At 41.3% G+C, this 20,657-nt stretch overlaps 2 protein-coding genes across 2 annotated transcripts; one reads left to right on the top strand and one right to left on the bottom strand.

Moving 5' to 3' along the window:
* Nucleotides 1–348: 348 nt before the first annotated feature.
* MIS12 (MIS12 kinetochore complex component) lies at nucleotides 349–4,281 on the bottom strand. Its single transcript, XM_084650742.1, has 2 exons — nucleotides 4,124–4,281; nucleotides 349–2,958 (listed from the first exon to the last, which is right to left on the bottom strand). The coding sequence occupies exon 2, from the start codon at nucleotides 2,918–2,920 to the stop codon at nucleotides 2,285–2,287; it is 636 nt and encodes a 211-aa protein (XP_084506868.1). The 5' UTR covers nucleotides 2,921–2,958; nucleotides 4,124–4,281; the 3' UTR covers nucleotides 349–2,284.
* Nucleotides 4,282–4,507: 226 nt separating this feature from the next.
* DERL2 (derlin 2) lies at nucleotides 4,508–20,637 on the top strand. Its single transcript, XM_084650703.1, has 7 exons — nucleotides 4,508–4,615; nucleotides 7,045–7,110; nucleotides 9,767–9,840; nucleotides 10,379–10,472; nucleotides 11,557–11,752; nucleotides 13,296–13,386; nucleotides 19,625–20,637. The coding sequence occupies exons 1-7, from the start codon at nucleotides 4,523–4,525 to the stop codon at nucleotides 19,728–19,730; spliced, it is 720 nt and encodes a 239-aa protein (XP_084506829.1). The 5' UTR covers nucleotides 4,508–4,522; the 3' UTR covers nucleotides 19,731–20,637.
* The last annotated feature ends 20 nt before the right edge of the window (nucleotides 20,638–20,657 follow it).

Genomic DNA, 20,657 nt, shown 5'->3' on the forward strand with positions numbered 1-20,657 from the left:
TTTGTAAGGCTCAGACAGGAGCTCTTAATTGTACTCTGAAGAAAAGATGGCATCTGTATTCTTCATCTCCTGCCTTGCCAAATGTCTGTATTACTGTACTCTTACTATTGACATCCAAATGTTTACTTCATTTTACATTTAAATTACCAATTTAATTTTTTTGTCCTGAGGTAGATTTCCAATTAATATTCCCTGTTGTTCAGAATGAAAACTAAACTCCCTTGTGGCTGTCTGACAAAACAATATCCACAGACTTGTTGTTGTCATATTGCAGAAAAAAATCGCATTAGCAATGAAGATTTTTGAATGAGATTTTTCTAGCGCAGTAACCGAAAAATGCATCACACTAACTTACACATTACTGGAATGTTTATTTACTTTTCACTTAAATCACACTCTTAATAGAAGAATATGGTAAAAGGATGCAAGTTCTACAAAGTGACAGACAAATGACTTTTCATAAAAGTGTTTAGTTCAAAGTATGGGCAACAGCCTTTGTGATTTGGGGGATGAAAAAGTTAAACACAACTATTTATTTATAAAAGACAGGCTAAGCTGCATCTTAAAAATTAATCTTCTTATTCAGCATCTGTTCCTAATCCTCTAACTATAGTTTTAGCTGGAGCCATACAGTAGCACAGAAGCTTACTAAATATAAGAATGAGTGGTGGGGAAATAAACACTTAGATTTTACTGATCAAAAAATGTAGAAAAATAAACACTGTTTTAAGTGATACATACAAAATGAGTCTCTAAATAATACTTCAGAATGATTTCCATTAGAAAATCTTTAGGCGTTATTAAATGCATGTTAGTTCACGCAAAGACTAGTGTTAAACATTAAAAATTAACGTCTTTGGCCAAACTTTCAGATGTGGACACTGACTTCGGGTGCCCAAGGTGAGTCACAAAATGTCACACTAGGCACCCAAAATCAGTGGACACTTGAAATTTGTTGACCTGTTCTTTGAGCATATTGAGCTGATCCAGAATCTTCAGGTATTTGACAAATTTCATAGAACGTATAGTTTCAGAATGCATTGAAAAAATAATTTTGTCACTTTATGTATCATTTTTATTTAAGTGGCTCTCAAGTTATACAGAAGTTTAACATCTTTCAAGCAAGTATCTTTTAAAAAGTAAGGAAGTTTTGCCCCTGTAAAAGTTAAGCTTCTTTTTACTATACTAATATGGACATAAGGGCTGATCCAGAAGCCACTGAAGTCAATGGAAAGATTCATATTTACTTTGATGGATTGTGGAACAAGTCCATATAAAGTAAGCTTAATTCAAGGACCTCAAAGGACTTCATAAATATTAATCAGTCCTCACAACACCCATGTAAGGTTGGTGAATATACCCATTGTATACATGGGCAAATTAAGTTTTTTGCTTTTAGCAAGAGTTGCACAATGTATAATGCTGTGCTGACACTACGATATATACTATGGTGCAAGAAAACTTTCAAAGCAGTCCAGAGTCTGAGTTATTCCACTGTAGCTCATATCTGTCCCTTATCACACACAGCACTGTACAGTGTGTGCCTCTTGCTCAAAGCAAAACTAACTCTATCCATTTGCAAAATTGGTATGACTACTGATTAATATTTGTGAAATGCTCCCACTAGAAACAGAAAAGATCCAGACCCTCTGTCCTGTCTTTGTTAACGCCTTCAGAATATCAAACTTTTTCTTCTTTTTTTTAAAATACTGGAAGTAATAACTTACCCCTCCGTTTTAGAAACCACTCACCGTTGTCTAGATTAATTCCAACTCCAAAATTTATTAAATATATTTCTCCTCAAGCCCTAAGTTTTACTATGATGTCACATTCTTACATTTCTAAATGGAACATTTCAATACTGACAAGTCTTGACTTCCAAAAAAATAGTTTAATGTTAGAAGCATCTTACCCTTAAAGAAAAAGCTTCCTATCTGCTAAGGTAGCTTAAATGAATTATGCAGAGAACTGAAATCTTCATTACAATACACTTATTTTGCATCTGCACTTCTACCATTTAGACAACTCATTTAGACACTCTTGGGGGGTATGTTTATCTATTTAAAGAAATGTCTAAGCAGTATATATAGAATTCAGGAGGGGAAAATGATGGTTTGCCAGAATATTGCACTCACCAGCTTTCAGTCAAAAACTGGTATGGCAAGGAAGAGGGGGCAACCCCCCCAAAACCTTATATACAAATGCTTCTGGAGAGATCTCAAAAAATGTATTGTAACACAAGTACTGTCTTATTGGTTTCTCTGCTGCCCTTTCAGTACTTCCTTTACACTACATGGAGATTACTTTTTTGCAATCTTTTGTTTTTCTTTTCAACTTCCTTTAGTATATCTTGCAGTTTCTTAGAAGTTTGTGTCAAGAATGCAAAGCTTTCTTTTAAATTGCTAGTCCCGTGCTCTCTGCATATGTTCTCAAGCCCATCAAACCACTGGAGGGTCTTCTCAAGCTCTGCCTGAACCATTTTCTGTTCTTCTAATTCTGCTAAAAGGGCCTGTCCAGCAGACACTTCAACCTTGTATTGTTTCTGTAGCTGATCAATTTCACCTTGAAGAGTTTGAAATTGTTCCTTACTATAGGGGTACTGCTCGTGGACCTTGTCTTCAGGAAGTAAAACATTTTTAGGGATGTTTAACACCAACTGCAAAAGCATTTGTTCCATTTTGCTGAAGAGGTGATCAAAGCGCTCCTTCATGAAGAGAAGAAATTTCTCTGTGCTCTTACGGATTTGGAATGGACTGATCTTAGAGTCAGGAAAGCCCTCTAGTTTCTTCAGAATGACTCTTTCCACAACCAGCATCATTTCAAACAAGTAGTCTTGAAATGCAATGTAGACCCTAAGCATACATGTTTGAGGGGTAAAACCAAAGAACTGGGCTTCATATGCCATAGGATTCACTGACATCTTGGCTAAAAGAAACCAACCATAGACAGCGTGGAAATCTGTAAAGGAAAAAAGGAACATAAGTACAAATCTGTATTTTGGAAAGGGTGAGTTGTATTAGCAGTATATTACAGCATTAACCTCACTTATGAAGAACAAAGTTCAAGTTTCAAATTTAGGGGAATTTAAAGAATTTGGTTTTTAATCTAGTCCTGTCTCTGCCCAGCATGACATAATTTGCCAGTCTTTGGCTCAGAGGAAACTACATCCTATTCTATTACCAGTGCGAACCATGACTAGAACCTTATATTAAAATCAAAATTCTATCATTGGCTGTGAGGAGGGATTCTGTAGAATGTAAATGGAAGCTCCTTTTGTAGTGTTTGAATGCACAAGTGATGTGTTGTGTCAACAGCTGTAGACCTCTCTGAACATATTACATTGTGCTATAGATAAATATGTCAGTATCGGAACGGTTTGGAAAAGCCCTGCAGACATGATTGTCAATACAACTGTCACACTGTATATAAAAGCTGTTTGCCTGTCACACTGGAGGTGAAGGCTTTGTGCTGTAAGTGTTCCAACAGAAGTCTTCTCAGGCATTTGTGTTGACAGGGTAGGACCAAGACCCCAGGTAGTCCATTATAATAGGATGAGCTCCGCCTTTAAGCAGTGTACTAGCCTCTATCCCACTAACAGTCACAGACCCCTACTGTCCACAAGCCTTTTCAAATCAGACCAAGGACCAGACCGACACCTTGGGAAGGTTTTTAAGTGCCTGACATCGGTCATACTTAAGGGGGAGGGGAGATTCCCCCCTAGATAATTAGCCACAGCATTAGGCTCTCAGAAAATTCAACACAGGGCAAGAGAAGACAGCAGCAGGCAGCTCTCATAGAGAGCTTTTCCTCAGCAGATCTCAAAGCGCTTTACAAAGCAGGTCAGGATCTCTAGCCCCCTTGTACACATGGGGAAACTGAGGCACGGGGAAGGGGAATGACGTGCCCTAGATCCCAGTCGAAACAGCACCGAGCCCCCTCTGGTGCTCTATCCCCACGGCCCGACCACTCCCCAGGCCCAAGGGGTGGGGGCTGCTTGGGCCCTCAGGCCGCGGCAGGAACCGTCGCCTGAGCCCCGGCTCCCGAGCCCTTTGGCTCGGCTCCCAAGCGAGAGGGGGCCGCAGGCGTGGGGAAGCCTCCCCGTCCGCGCCCCCTGGCCTCTCACCGGGCGGACGGCGGCTCTCGAGCTACCCCAGGACCCGCGCGGACCCCGCGATCCCAGCCGCCGCTTCCCGCCTCATTCGAAGCCCCGCCCCCGGGAGGAGCGCCACCACTCAGCGCCTCCAGCCGCGCCCGCGCTCTCGACTCCCACCTCCCAAACCAATCGGAGCGCTGGGGGTGGGGAGAAAATACCCCGCCCAATCACAAAGCACGTCTGACAAGGGACGCGGGAGCGTCCGTGAAGAAGCGCTTTTTCCGCTTCAAATCGCTGAGATAAAAGAAAGCGAAGGATTGGCTGGCTTTGGATGCCGGGCGGCAGCGCCGATTGGTTGTGTAGCGGGCGGGGCGGGGCGGGAAATGAGGTGAGCCGTCGCGCAGGCGGAAGCGGAAGTGGAGCCGTAAGATGGCGTACCAGACCTTCCGGCAGGAGTACCTGCAGGTGCCGCCCGTTACCCGGGCCTACACCACCGCCTGCGTCCTCACCACCGCCGCCGTGGTGAGCCAGGAGGGTGCGGGACGGCGGGGTGGGCCCGAGGGCAGGGCCGGCAGCCTCATTCTTCCCCCTTCGCTGTCTGTGAGCTGGAGCGCCCGCCCCTGGGGGGAGGGAGGAGGGCTACGTCCTGGTTCGCCCGCGCTTGTGAGGCGTGGCCGAGCGGAGCAAGGGGCAGGCTCGGTTCCGGTTTGGTCTCCGAGTCTGGCCTCGCTCTCCCCTGCCCCTCCCGCCCTATCGCGTTTCTGCCGGTTCTGAATCCGGGCGGCTGGGTCGGTCCATTGCGGAGACGCCGAACAGCGATCCTGGTTGAAACGACCCTGCAGACTGGGCGTTACGTTGCCTACTGGATTGGGACCGGGTGGTTCTGTCACTCCCTTATCCCAGAGGACCGTGGTGCTCCCCCTTTCCAGACTGTTGTACTCCTTTCCGTACTCTGATTTGTCTTGCATACCTCCAAGTTTCTCTTCACTTAAGCTACTTGCTTACAAAATCAGACATAAAAATACAAAAATGTCACTGCACGCTACCACAGAAAAAAGGCTGACTTTCTCATGTTGTCTTTATGACATTTACGTTGTACTACTTCTATTGTACTTTTTTATGTAGCCTGGTGTAAAACTAGGCAAATATCTAGATGAATTGATGTACCCCCTGGAAGATCTCTGCATACCCCCCAGGGGTACATATGCCCCTAATTGAGAACCACTTTTGTAGGAGTCTCCGGAGGTGTACATGGAGCCTGTGCTGAATGCGCAAACAAAATCAAACCCACCAGCACTGAAATGGGTGAGGGTAGCAAGACATTTAACAGTTACACCACAGATAAGGACAGGGACTGAAAAGGAATCAGGTACCCACATGAGATACTGTGTATGTGGTTTTTTTGAGGGGGGGGGGAGGAGTGGATTAGACCGTTCTCCGAGACTCATTCTCTGGTAGCTATAATACAGAGCCACTGTACTGTGAGGTGTAGAGTGTTTCACTGTTGTTCTGTGCCTCTGCAGAATCGTTAAGCACCCAGCACAATGGTGTCCCATCCATTCCTGGCATTTTGCTAGAGTTATAAAATTTCTTATTAATGAAGCCGTTGGAGAAGTGTGGAAAATATGACAGAGCCCTTTCATAAAATGGTTATTATAGTAATGGCAGCTGCTAAAGTGATGCCCAAGCAAATACATGAAAAATTGGTTGCTGGTTGCTAATGTTTCCCACATTCATAGAATCCTAAAATATCAGGGTTGGAAGGGACCTCAGGTCGTCATCTAGTCCAACCGCCTGCTCAAAGCAGGACCGGTCCCCAACTAAATCAAATTCAACATTCAAGTGACTGGACACAAATAATCTAAAAACATGCTCATTTAAGATTAACATGTCAGTTAAAAAAATATAATGTAATATCACTTTTTGAAGCCACCTGAGCTCTTGGGGTACATAAAAGTAGATAAATTCATGGAGGATAGGGCCATCGATGGCTATTAGCCAAGATGGCAGGGATGGTGTCCCTAGCCTCTGTTTGCCAGAAGCTGGCAATGGGCGACAGGGGTTGGATCACTTGATGATTACCTGTTCTGTTCATTCCTTCTGAGGCACCTGCCGTTGGCCACTGAAGACAGGAGACTGGGCTAGATGGACCCTTGGTTAGACCCAGTGTGGCCGTTCTTATGTTCTAGACACATATGCATAATGTGCAACATAAACATATCATTAGTGGCACCGTACATATATGTTGGATGTAGTCTTTGAAGAAGTTTTTGTGTCCTGGGAAGGCTGTGAAACAGCTATTATTCTGAAAGGAGTGTTGAGAAGGAAAAACTTTGCCAAGAAATTCTTCTGAAAACTCAGTGGTTTTCAGTGAAACTAGGGTGAGCGTCCAGTAGTTATTTCTCAGAGTAAAGGGGGGAATATGCTTTTATACGGTGGAAAAAATATAAGATGTTGACATTCCTTAAAGCAGAAAGATTATTAATTATTGCCTTATATAATGAATAATGATATAGTCATAGTAGTGCTCAGAGGCCCCATCCAGACTATTCTGTTTCATGACTCTGCAGAGCCCTGCATACGAAATAAAACTTTTTCAGATGTGAAATGAGCCAAATCCAGATCTCTGGACCAAAGCCTCGCTGTCTTTTGTACTTTACAAACATAAAATGGAAGATAGCCACTAAACCAAAGAGCTTGAAATCTAAACAGGACTAAGGTGTGATAGGTAGGCACAGGACAAAATGGGGGAGGCAGAGGAAGAGGGCAGGCATGACTGTAAAAGGAACATAGGGTTGTATATGTTGGCTGAATTTAGGCTTTGCACATAATTTTTAAAATAAGAGAACATGAGATATTAATGTACCAATGACAGGTTATTTGTGTCTCTACAGTAAATGAAGTGGACTTTAATGGATTGATCCTGTCACATATTTTCTCTTGTATTTCAGCAATTAGAACTAATCACACCATTTCAACTGTATTTTAACCCTGAATTAATATTTAAACACTTTCAAGTAAGTATTTTTTCTGAATGTTAAATGTGTCATCCTTGTAAGAAAATTATTAAGCTTGCAACACATTTGTTTTTCACAACTGCACATTGAGTATATTGGAATATCTTTTTTTCCTCTGCAAGGTTTCTAATAACATTCAGGTGAAGGTAAGTAGTGGTAAAAACTCATTGCTTTGATAGTTCACATTGTTCGAACAGTAGCTAAGAAACTGTATTTGCTTACACACACATTTGTGGAGCTATCTTTTACTCCTGAGGGCATTCTCCTCCAAAAAAATTAAAATTCTGCGCTCAATATTTTAAAATTCTGCAAAATTCTGCAAATTTTATTTGTGAAATAAATATGAAGGCTCCTGCATGGCATTGGGGAGCACAGGCCACTGGGTTGCGCAGAGGTGGGAGATCACTGTGCAGCTCCCCGCTGGGACACGGACTCATTGGTGAGGCTGCACCCAGCAATGACACAGCACAAGGACCCAGCCTGCCCCCAGAAATACCTTAGGGCCTTGCCCCTCGTTGTGGGCAGGCAGGCTCAGCAAGGCAGGATCCAAGTGTGGGGGGATCCAGGTGTGGGTTGAGAAGGTTCTGGGTGGGGCAATCTGGGTGCGGGCAGCTCAGTGGGAGATCCGGGCGTGGAGGGGATCTGGATGCACAGGGGCTTGTTGGGGGGCTCTGGGTACAATAGTAATGGGACTCTGCAGGGGGGTCCAGGTGAAGGTGGTTGGGGATCAACAGTGGGGGGTCTGGGTGTGGGGGGATAGAGGTTGTCGGGGGTCTAGATGTGGGGGGTAAGTGGGGAGCTCAGATGGTGGGGGAGTGGGGCTCAGTGGGATGGGGATTCAGGTGTAGGTGGTTGGGGCTTGGTGGGTGGGGATCCTGGTTGCATGTGGGTCATCTTGGTGGTCCAAGTGCAGTGGGAGTGGGGCTCATTGAGGGGAGGGGTTCAGAGTGCAGGGGGGCGAGTGAGACTTGGCGGGAGGGTCTGGGTATGAGGGGGTCTGGATGCACTGGGGTTGGGTGGAGGGGGGAGCAGCTCCCTGTACAGGAATCCCTCCCCCTGCAGCTGAGGAGCAATGGGTGCAGGAAGTGTCTGTGTCGGGAGTTTGCAGAGCTTCCTGCAGCCAGGGGAGAAATCTGGGGGTTGGTCTGACCCGGCCCCGGATGCCGTGCTGGGGGAGAGGAAGTCCTGTCCTACCCAACCCAGCCGGGACTAGCAGCTGAGCCTGGTGCAGGATAGGAGCCACCAACCAGGTTTTCCCCAGTCCTGCCTCCTGCCCCACAGTGATTTACTTCTCTGCTGGCTGCCCTGGGCACCTGAAACGTACTGTTGGGGAGGGTCGCATGACCGCTCTTGTGGCTTCCCTTTGCTTCCCTGTCAGAAAGTCATTTTACTGCAGGGAAGCAAAGAAATCTGCAGGGGACATCAATTCTGCGCATGTGCAGTGGTGCAGAATTTCCCCAGGAGTAATCTTTCTTTTTACATATTTTCAGTCTAACTTGCAGAGTAATTTCCTTCCGTTTTGCAGTGTGTATGTTTTGGGTGATGGTGCTCTGCTGTCTTGTTTTGGGGACATAATTTCAGATGCAGTACTCTAGGTAGTATTGTCATATTACACAGAGTGCTCACACTAAAGCAGTGTTAAAAGTCAAATAAACTTGATAAAATTTTGGGCAGTCTTCACATGGATTAAAAATTAGATTGCCAAGTGCTTAGTCACTCTTTCTGCCTGCCAGCTCTTCTCAAGTGAGCAGGCATCCGAAGGAGCAACACCTCGTATCACACTAAGGATTCTTCTGAAAGATTGTTTCAGGGTGCCAGGATGTGTCTGACTGATTCAGCTCAGCTGTTAACACAATAACAAAGCTAAAAAATTGCTTACAATGAAAGCTTGTTGGTTCTGAAATACAGCTGAATTGTCAAACTGACAAGCTGTCCTTACTCCTACTTCATGCAGAATTATGTTTCTAAGTGATCATACTGACCTCTGACAGATTAATTTTTTTGAATTCTATCTGAGCACACATTTTACTTCGGGTAAACATTGCTTTAGCTTTCCTAAAGATGAACTAATCTTGCTTCAATCCAAGTCTGTATTTCATTGTGGAGAGGAATTTTGATATGGTAGAACTGAAGATGCATCACTGACCTATTCTGCAAACCCAGTAATTATACAAAATTTAGTGTTTCAATTTTCTTCTCTGCAAAGAATTGTTTGCAAAAGGAAGCGCTGTCATGAAGTTTTATAAGACCAAGACTTTCCTATTTTTATAAAATATGTTACCGTATATTTACTAATATACTATTAAGTATTGCATATAATTAAAACTAAACTGCTGCCAGGATGAACAAAATATATTTGTTATAGTATACTTTGCTTTTAAATATGCCGTTGTTTACTTGGAAAATTTGGGTATAGCAATGTATTCCCAAGTCTTTAATGCAAAGTAATAAGGTTTACTGAATTTTAGAGTCTTAGACTATTGAAAAAGATCATTATATTCGCTATTACAATGTTCAAAAACCATGTTCATAAAGTTCTTTTAGCTTGTGTGGATTAAACAGAAACTTCTTTCTGTATTCTCTGTGTAGAGAAATACTTGAGATGGCTACCATTTATATTTAAGTTGTCTTATCTGTTTTCGTCTTATTCTGACAGGTATGGAGGTTGATTACAAATTACTTATTCTTTGGGCCAGTTGGATTTAATTTTTTATTTAATATGATTTTTTTGTATCCTTTATAAAAAGTGTATCTCACCTCTTTGGAATGCAAAACTTTGCTGTGTGTCAGTGTCCACACTGAATGAGGGTCCAGTTCTGCACCACATTCTGAACTCAGTGGGAGTTCTGCGCCACTGACTTCAGTAGAGCCAGGATTTCACCCTAAATATCTAATTCAGTAATTCTTTTTCAGTGAGCTTTCATTGTTTCAATCTTGATTTGGAATGAACAGTACTAGGAGTGAGAATTCATTCTGTAGTACCGGACTTTTCTACTAAAATAGCCAATAAGACTGCTAATCGGGCAGGTATTTTTTCTGTGGTGTGAATATTTGTCCATTAACTCGGAACTGGACTGAGACCATCAAATTCACTTCATTCAATTTCAATACTTGCTTGGTAATCTACTATAAAAATCCTTCGATTGTGAAGGATGTTGGGGAATTCTACATATAAAACCTATATGAAGGTATGTAAAAAGCTGTTTGATTTTTTTCATCTTTCTGCTGAATGTGCTTAGTATCAGACTTTCCTGACCTACACCTTCAGATATCGTTACTGCCGAATGCTTGAGGAGGGGTCTTTCCGAGGTCGGACAGCAGACTTCGTATTTATGTTCCTTTTTGGTGGACTGTTAATGACTGTATCCTTTTTTACTGTTTTAATACAGCTACCATTAACACGGAGAACACAAACCCTGTGCTTTGAAAGTATAGTGAGGTCAGAATGACTCTATTTTAAGTGGGCTTCAAAACTTTCCAGATCTTGTGGTTACTATTGTCAAAGTTTGACTCACTCACAATTTATCAGACCACTCTGTTTTATTAGCAAAGCTGCTCTGCTAATACATTTAGAAGTGAGCCCCCCCTCGAGTGGGGCTTGTGTCTTTTAATTTATACAGTTTTTTGGAGAACAAGTTACAGAGAAGTTACAGACAAAAGAAGAAAAAGATTTTAGTCACCACCCTTCGAGATCCCTGAGACCAGTCACGTATCTTCAATTACCTGCCACCCTTAACAATCTCCTTTAACAGCTTCCAGTTAACTTAACTAATTGCCTTTCACACCTTCCATTCTGATGCCTGCTTCTTAGACGTGCTGGCTCTATCATAATTGCTTCTCCATTCAAAAGCTAACTGTCCCTACGTGTGCTGCCTCAGATACTTTGTAACATGTTTTGGCATGCCCTCTCGTATACAATGTATCCAGCATGTCCCCTTATACAACGTTATACTTATACAATGTTATACTTCCACACTATTAAATGTGGAATTGATCTTTTGCACTTTAATATTTGAGTTAAGGCTATAAAGATGAGATTCTAGATTGAAAGATGCTATTTAACTGTACAAGTATTATCGTGAGGATTGAAGGAAATGTTGTTCTCCTGGTGAATTTACCCCTCCACCCCCTCCCCACACAATATAGATGCTGTGTGTAAAATAGCTTCTGTAATAATAAACCCCTCATAGTGTATTTGCAGCATGGAGTATTTAAGGGGGATTAAACTATAGGTGTCTGGTTTGACTGAGGAAATATTTAAGTTTGTTTGGAAAACCATAGAATCAAAGGTCAGGTATGTCTGTTTTTGTTGATGCCATGAGTGGCCTCCAAAATGATTTTTTTCTGCAGCCCATAGGTTCCTCTCGCCCCAGTATTCATATTTTAATTTTCTACAAGTTGATATTTTATACGTGCACTGATATTTTCTTTAACTATTTGTGTCAGCTTTTTGGCTTGTTTGTGAACTTGGTTTTCTTGGGTCAGGCCTTTACAATAATGCTCGTGTATGTGTGGAGCCGCAGGAATCCCTACGTCCGTATGAACTTTTTTGGTCTTCTCATCTTCCAGGCCCCATTTCTACCCTGGGTGCTCATGGGCTTTTCATTGCTATTGGGGAACTCCATCATTGTGGATCTTTTGGGTAAGAAGCTATTAAAAATGAAATCCTTAGACTTTTTGGGCACTCCGTCATAAACTACTGGTAGGTAAAGTCTCTTCTCCACCTGCTTAGTACCTCTTCCTGCAAAGAGAAAGGGATTATCAGGCCATGTTGGCTCTTTATGGCCATATTAGTGCTTTAATGCACTACTAGAGAGGTAAGTAGATATCCATAAGCTTCCAGTGACAGGGTTGGTTATGGTTTCAGGATTAGCCTGGATGGTGTAGGTGATGGATCTCTCAAACTTTTCTGTCTCATGAGCAGTTCCCTCTCTGTGCTGCTCCTCTGAGAGTCACTTCTTCTAATCAGGTGTGTGCATTGGGAATCTTTAGTTTCCACACACATCAATAATTCTTTGTACTGGCCCCACTGGTATTTCAAAAGAAAGTGCTGTGATTGCCAGGACAAGGATTTTTGGAATTACCTCAGATCCAGAAGTGCTCACTGAACACAGCTGAGCAGAAAGCAGGCCACCCTTTTAGAGAAGAAACTGGGTTGGGGAAGTCTTCAGAGCTGGAGCAATGGTCTGGGATTGGCTTATTTCATGAGTGATTGTAACAGATCCAATACTCTTTGTGGGATCTGAGAGGTCTTACTGCATAACCCTGTTCCAAAGGCCACCTCTACCTGTCTTGCTCAGTTTATCTTGGTACACATCTGACAAGTATTTGTAACTTTGGTATTTCTGATATTTCAGCTTTTTTTTAAAAGACTTGTTTTCCAAAGTGCTTTGAACAACTTATTATCTGATACATTCTTTATTTCTTTTGGAAGAGGAAACAGTGTTCTACATTAAAGACTTCTGAAAAAGTTTTTTGTTCTGAAATGGGACCTTAGCTAAATAGTGAGTTTTATACTCTGAGGGATTAAGGTGACAAACCTTTAACTAAAGGAGTCATCTTATTCCACTGGTAGTGTTTCTATTAACCTCTTTCATATAGGGGGAAAAAAATGTAAAAGCAGCAAGGAGGCCACTTGATTATTTTTTGTTGTGACCTAATTGTTTACATGGTCTGATGTACAGGGTACTGTGTTCTACCAGTTTTCATTGTTCTTGTACATGGTGGCTTACTCTTGTGTTGTAATGTCTCCAAGTAGTGTAGTGTTTTGCTTCTGCATTACTTGGAGAGAGCCAGATATACATGGCTGACTGTGGGCGTGAGACTTAATTGTGTAAGGCAGCTTGTATTCTGACATTTTTGTCAGTACAAATGAAACCATACCATGAAATTGTTTAGACGGTTGTGACAGACTTTTTCTTATATTTATATGACTCATGATGCTATAGATCTCTTCTAGTATGGCCCTTAATTCTAGTGTTTTATATGGCAGTGAGTTTTATACTGCAGTATATAGTAACATGCTACTTCCTTTTAACATCATGCTATTTATAAAGGGCATCAAACACACAGTTTGTCTTTTTTTTTTATTTTATGAAAAATCTATTGAAACATTTTAAAGGTGGTATAATGGCAATATTGAAAGTCACCAGTTCAATTTCAGCTTTCTTTTTTATTGATTCTAGGGATCGCAGTTGGACACATATATTTTTTCTTAGAGGATATCTTTCCTAATCAGCCTGGTGGTGGACGGCTTCTGAAAACACCATCTCTTTTGTAAGTGTTACCTTCCAGTTTGTAGCACATGGACAAATGTGTTTGTACGCAATGTTTTTTTTTTAAACTAATTCAAATACAAGTGAATTTGGAAATTTGAGATAAATAGCACTGAATTCATCATACTGTTCCATTTACTTAGTTGCTGTAGTTGTCATATGGGTGTTACAGTTACCAGAGTGGGAGAGGATCCAAGAGACACTCTTAAGACCTGGTCTAACTTCTGAAAAGATCCAAGAACTCCTATGCTAACTATGCACCAAATATATCTGAATCTGTTAAAAGAAACCCATTTTAGGACAGGGTGTCAGTATGAGTTCAGAGTGTAAAATACACAAAATGAGTGAGAAGCTTAACGTGGCTAATATTTTACACTTGGGTAGATACCCCCTTCCCTCCCCACCATCCAAAAGAGTCTATCGTGTGTTTTGTGATCATGTGCTGTTCACACAGTGCCATTCATATTCTTTCACCTCTTAGGCAGAGAATAGTAACCAACTGGAACACTGCACACTAGAATGGATATGGGGAACTTTCCTGAAGGTCGGGCTAAACATCTTGAAAATTCTCTGTGTAGAGCAGACAAGACCTCAGCTTTTAAAACCTCAAACTGCCTGGCATTCTTGCCTTCAGAATGTTGTAGTGCTGAGATGATCCTGTCTAGATTTGATTTCCGGGGAGTCAGGATATTCTAAGCCTGATATTTTAAACAAGTAAGGCCTTGTGTACATGGGAAAATGGACTGGCATAGCTGTTGAGAATAAGTCCCCCATGTGGACACTCTTCTGGAATAAAAGCGATTTTTATTCTGGAATAATTACTTTGCTTTGATAGCTGAGTAATTATTTTGGAATAAAATCACTTATTCCAGAATAGATGCTCTCACAAAGGAGTTATTGCAGGATAAACCATACTGGAATAGCTATAATGGAATAGTTATTCAGCAATAGTTATAGCTATGCTGGTCAGTTCCCCCGCATACAGATGTGGTCTAAACTATCAGCTATTGGAAGGTTCCCTTTGGCTCACCTGGTAGAGTGGATGCCTGTGGACCAAGTGAGGGACAGTTCTTGTTCTATGATTTTATCCACAGGGCTTCACTTAAGGTCCAGTCTAGTATCTGATCACCAATATTTTGGGACTACTTGAGTTTCTTTCGTTGTCGCTTTGTTCAGAAGACTGGTTATGAATCCTGTCATGTCCTGAATTTGTGAATGTTCAGACATAGCAATCTTCTTAAATGTGTCTGCTGTAGTCTTGTCTTCAACTCGGTATTTTCCATCCTCCCTTTTGAAAATATTTCTGAGTGTCCTGTCATTCCTTTTGTGAACATATAATCATATAATTCCTTTAGCTATTTTAGTGTCAGCCAGTGTTTGCCTTACATAACAGCACAAACTTTTATACTACTGCCAAAGACTGAAAGCTAAATTTACTCTCACTTTCTTTGCTCAAGTTTTGATCTTGGGTATAATTTTTTATATCCAGTCTAATTCTTTGTTTGTAAATTACTTGGTAGATTTTGGGCACTTGGTAAACAGATATGCACAGAGGTGAAATCTCTTAAACTGGTTTGATTGGCAGCATAATCTACAGGATTAAGTATGATTTCGGGAATTGGGAAATCCTGAATTGTAATTCTGACTCAGCTACAGACTTTTCTGTTGATTTTTAACAAGTCAACCTCTCTGTACCTTAGCCTTTCAACTGTGAAATGGAGACACTTGTCTATCTCTGATATATTATGAAGATCAGCTAATGTTTGCACAGCTCTCCATAGATATGAAGAAATATTTACTACTACAGTGACCTATTATTTCTTCTCCAAATACTGCTTTTTAAATGTTAGCTGTAAGAAATTCATCCTTACATCTTTTAATAAAGCTAATTGGAAGCTATAATTATTCTATCCCATCATTCTTCATTTACATGCACTACAACTTCCCTGCTTCCAAGTAGTCTATAGTGCCACCCTACAGTAATTTAATTCTAAATAATAAGAGACATGTATGGCTGGAAGGGATCTCAAGAGGTCCTCTAGTCCATCCCTCTGCGCTGACTCAGGACCAGGTATACCTAGGCCATCTCTGACAGGTGTTTGTGTAACCTGTTCTTAAAAACCTCCAGTGATGGGGATTCTACAACTTCCCTTGGTAATCTATTCCAGTGTTTAGCTGTTTTTCTAGTTAGAAAGTTTTTCTTGATATCTACCCTAAATCTCCCTTCCTGCAGATTGAGCCCATTACTTCTTGTCGTACCTTCAGTGACTATGGAGGACAATTAATCATCCTCTTTATAACAGACCTTAACATATTTGAAGACTGTTATCAGGCCCCTCATCATTATCTTTTCTGAAGACTAAACATGCCCAGTTTTTTAACCTTTCCTCATATGTCAGGTTTTCTTAACTTTTTATCGTTTTTGTTGTTCTTCTCTTGACTTTCTCCAGTTTGTCCACATCTTTCTTAAAATGTGGCACCCAGAACTGGACACAGTACTCCAGCTGAGGCCTCACCAGTGCTGAGTAGAGTGGAACAATTACTTCCCTTGTCTTACGTATGATACTCCTGTTAATATGCCCCAGAATTATATTAGTTTTTTTGCAACTGCATCACTTTGGCTTAGTTCAATTTGTGATCCACTATAACCCCCAGATCTTTTTTAGCAGTACCTGCTGCCTAGTCTGTTGTTTCCTGTTTTGTATTCAAAAAAGGAAATTAGGTTATTCTGGCATAATTTGTTCTTGACAACTTCATGTGGCCTATTGCTTATCATTTATTCATGTTTCAGTTGAACCCATGAAATTGAAATCCCTTCATTCTCTATATATTTTTGTCTGATTTTCTATGTTTGTATACTTCTCCCAAAGGACTTCCTCTAACCGTAGGATGTTGATAAATTGTATAGTTAATTGTTTGACCACACTTTGGTTTGTTATGAAATATATTCAAGAGACCAAATAAGCTATATCAGTCAGATTTATTGCCGTAATCCCATAATAATATAGTAAAGGGAAAAGGTTCAACACAATACCAATCTCTGGGAAGCCATCTCATGCAGCATTGTTACATTCAGCTTACACAAGATGCGCTTCCAAAGTTACACTCCTAAAGCTATATTTTTATACCCACCTGTTTATAAGTAATAGGTATTGAGTACATAATCTGAAACTAGATTTAACCAATCATCTTTGTATTTTATTTTTCTGGTACCATGGTGTGTCCCTTGTCATTGTTCTGAACATGTGCATTTCACGTACCAAGGGGCGTGAAGGCACCTAGGTTGGTATCAGGCTTGAACAATCATATATCTTATCCTTTTCCTTTGGGACATTCCAGTAATGGCTTGTGGAGAATAACTCCCTACCTGTTTCTGTGGTAACACACTCATGTCCTGATACTGACATTTTTCCTATTTACTTAAGCCAAAGTTTACTTCAGCTAATGCAAGGTGTTACGGAATACTTGACACGGGTGAACAGAATTGTGAGGAGAGTATAATATACAGTTCACATAACTTCCCAACACTTAGTAATAATACTCTGCCCAACATATGTTTTGGCTAACGGGGGAGTTTTGCCCTGTTTTTCCTATGGCTAGTTTGAATTCTCTTCATGTTTTTCTTCTTTTCCTCCATGTCCTCTTGTTTCATTGCTCAGTACTGTTCACTCATCTGTTTCCATGCAGATGACTGATGTGAAGACTCCTTTTCTTTGGCTGCCACTTCCTGTTCACTAGTTCCCCCTCAGACCAACAAGTACAGTATGCCCCTTTGTGCTTAGCTGTAGCTTAGATGAATTTGGAGCCTATTTTTGTCCTTGTTCCCTGAGCTGCCTGTTCTTGGCTTAGAGTAGGGTGCCTCTGAAATTTGAAACTGTTTTTAAGGTTAGCTCATATGAAAAATACAACGTTTCTCCTTACCTGTCTTGAGTCTTGTTGCTTCAACCACTGAGCATGACAGTTTCAGATTCATGCATATATCTTTACTTCAAATTCCTTCAATCCGGTTGTGCTGTTTATATAATTTTCAGTAGTGAGAATTAACTGTGGCTTTGGCTGACTTGGTCAGCATGAAACTAGGTGGCAAGGAAGACAGTTTTTAAATGACAAATTCATAATTAGCTGTTACTTCAAGAGACTCTCTGCTGTATTTCACATAGGAACACTAGAGGTTGACATAAATGTGGCTTTTTTTCTGGTAGCCCCCTCAGAACCAGGAAACAATGGTGGTTCTTAGAATATGGTGTTCATGTAGATCCCACTCTAAGTGCATGTGTGTGTGAAATTAGAATATTTTGAATAGCAGTGTCCATTGGTTTGTGTTTATACCATGCATGCCCTTTTGTCCACACCCAAAGAAGCCACAACCATCCTTCAGTTCCATTGCTAACTCAGAATCCCAGATAAAGAGAACGGCAAAAAAACAGGGTTGCAGGGTGGGTTGTGGAATCCATATGGACAACAACAGTAACTCAGAACCATAGTTACTAAAGGTAAGTAACCACTCCATTTTGGTAGTAATGTAAATGATAACTATAAAATTGTTAGTTGACCAAACTAAAATGTGTGGAAGACTGAGATGCTTTTATCTCAGGAGTATAAAGAGCTACTACACATAAACCTGTTCCCTCGGCAACTGATTTAACACCTGGCACAGAGTGAACTAGGAGTTCCTGTCTTCCAGTTGTTAGGGCAATAACATTTTGTAATAGTGAATCATGTCTGGAAATCAGACCTGAAAGTCAGGCTCTTTCCTCCAATCAACATGCTTACTGCTCCCTTCCTCACAATTATTCATCGTCCATCTTTTCATTTGACAGCATAGCACCCATGCTGACTAGCAAGTTAAATAATTTAATTGTACTCAAACCTTCTTAGTCTTTTGTTTGCCTAGATTAATACTTACTCTCCTTCCTATCCAGCATGGAAACCAGCAAGCAGCCTTAGAGCTTCAAGTTGATTCCAAGCACCGATCAAAAAGAAGGCATGTTGGGATTGCTTTAAAATCTTTCTGCCTGGTGACCTGAATCCTAGGGCATGTCTACACTATAAACTTAAATTGACCTATGTTAGGTCGACTTACAACCACTGCAGTTCATGTCCACGCTACCTTCCTTCTGTTGGTGATGCACGTCCTCATGAGGAGCGCTTCCACTGACATCAGAGGGTCAGTGTGGAGGGCTGTGATCCCGGGCTCTCCGCTCCACACACAGCTCCCCGCCTGGCACCCCCTCCTCACCCCTTGGGCTCTTGGCTCCCCGCCGTTGGGAGCCTGGCTGCCCCCCAAGGCTCTGCGTCCTCCCGGCAAGGGATCCAGGAGCCTCAGGGCAGCCAGTGGGGGCCGAGAAATTGACAAGAATGCCAGCTAACAGCCAATCATAGTAATGCAGTGTCTACAGGGATACTGCATTGCCCTAACTACACCGACACAGGCCCTTCACCTCTCATGGAGGTGGAGTTATGTCAGTGTAATAGGGTACTTACATAGGTGGGAGCAAGGCTGTAGCGTGTACACTGACATAATTAGGTTGATGTAAGCTGCCTTGCGTTGACCTTACTCTGTAATGTAGACCATGCCTTAGACTCATTAGTCAGAAAATTTTACATTTTTTCTTTATAGGATTCTTGCCAAAAGATGAAAATATGGCTCAGTGACTAGAATTGCTGTGGCTGAACTGTGCTGTTAGCTAGGTTACCAAACTATATTTATAGAGGCTGTTAGTGAAAGGATACTGAAGGTTTTTTGAGGTAAATCAAGGACTTGATTCCAGCCTCATTGGTAGTCTTTAAAATACTTCACCCAATATCTTGGTCCCACCTAGTCTGTAGCATGTTCCTGTAAATTGGTTTAAGTTGGGTCATGTCTCTGCTGGCTAAGAAAACTGTTAATGCTGTTCTTTTAAGTATGTTTAGATATATTTTGCTGGAGATGTGCTAACGTGGCTTCTGTAGCTGCTGTAGACAAGGCCATCGATTCAACTTCACTAACCCTGTTGTTAGGAGTAAGGCATATTTGAACTTGAGTGTTTTATGATCATCTTATTTAAACTTTTAATTTTGAAGGGCTTGCACCATAGGATCTGCCCCATATGAGCTGATTGGATTTCAACTGGAGGACAAATGTGACTTGGATTTAGATGACTGACACTGTTGCATACTGTATCTTGTAGTGAGAATGTTACATTGACTGCTTGCCTCAAGTGTGAACTGTGTATTTACATATAACTTCTGCTTTTTAGGAAAGCAATGTTTGATACACCAGAAGATGATCCCAATTACAATCCGCTGCCCGAAGAGCGACCAGGAGGATTTGCATGGGGTGAAGGTCAGCGCCTCGGAGGCTAATAAATGGCTGTGCCAATACCCAGACATAACTGGAAGGAACTAAACTGAAGTACCATATTGGGAATTCTCTTACTCCTTGTTGCAGAAAGGACACTTTATAGCTTTATGGTTCTGAATACAAGAAGCACTTTATGATGTGGCAGTCTAACTAGTCCAAGACATTTCCAGGAGACTACCAGTGTCTCTCTACACCAGGGGTTTTGTTGCATTGGTACTGAAAGCATAATCTAGTGGAGCCCAAAAAAACCAACCAACCCAACTGGAAACCATTTCCTGTTAACTTCAGTTAACAAGACCATGTGTACTCTTTTAAAAATGTTTCTAAGGCATTTTTTTCCAAGTTATTTGATACAGGAAACTGTATGGGAAACTTTGAGGGACAAAATAAAACTTTGGCTTTTACTTTTTTTCTCATTGGATAAAAAGCAGATGAGTGAGATCTTTTAAAGTGATTCCCTGTTCTCGTTGTTGAAGGCTGATGTGAAGCAAAATACACTAAATTTCCAAGCCTGTTTTCTTTTGAGTCAGACAGGATTTTAATTTTGGATGGTGCAAATTTTACCTTGCTAATTCTATGAAAGTAGATTGCTGTAGTTCCAGTACGAGCCCTATTATGAACCTACCTTGCAGGCTGAGAATACATCTTGATCCAGATTATTTTGAACTACGTGTGTGCAAATGGCCAGGTATGAATCTCACTGACATGCTTATACATGCAGTAGCAAATGCAAATGTGCATGGATAGTTCTGAAAAATCTAGCTCTTTTTTTTCCAAAGTGGTCAGCAAATTATTCAGACTGCTGTGAAAATTTCCCCATATAATTTAGACTAGTAGCTCTTAGACTGGGATACGCATAGCTTTGAGATAGTGAGTGAATAAAATAAAATGTCTTGTGACTGCTTGTTACCTTCTTGCATAATCTGTTG

This window comes from Lepidochelys olivacea (genome assembly GCF_965140295.1).
Source record: "Lepidochelys olivacea isolate rLepOli2 genome assembly, chromosome: 17".
Lineage (NCBI taxonomy): Eukaryota > Metazoa > Chordata > Testudines > Cheloniidae > Lepidochelys > Lepidochelys olivacea.

What these genes read in the sequence shown, in the direction of transcription:
- MIS12 (XM_084650742.1), bottom strand. Translation starts at nt 2,920, where the DNA reads ATGTCAGTGAATCCTATGGCATATGAAGCCCAGTTCTTTGGTTTTACC.
- DERL2 (XM_084650703.1), top strand. Translation starts at nt 4,523, where the DNA reads ATGGCGTACCAGACCTTCCGGCAGGAGTACCTGCAGGTGCCGCCCGTT. An exon ending in TCCTCACCACCGCCGCCGTG is followed by an intron (nt 4,616 to 7,044) that starts GTGAGCCAGGAG and finishes CTTGTATTTCAG; the next exon opens with CAATTAGAACTAATCACACC. An exon ending in CATCATTGTGGATCTTTTGG is followed by an intron (nt 11,753 to 13,295) that starts GTAAGAAGCTAT and finishes TATTGATTCTAG; the next exon opens with GGATCGCAGTTGGACACATA.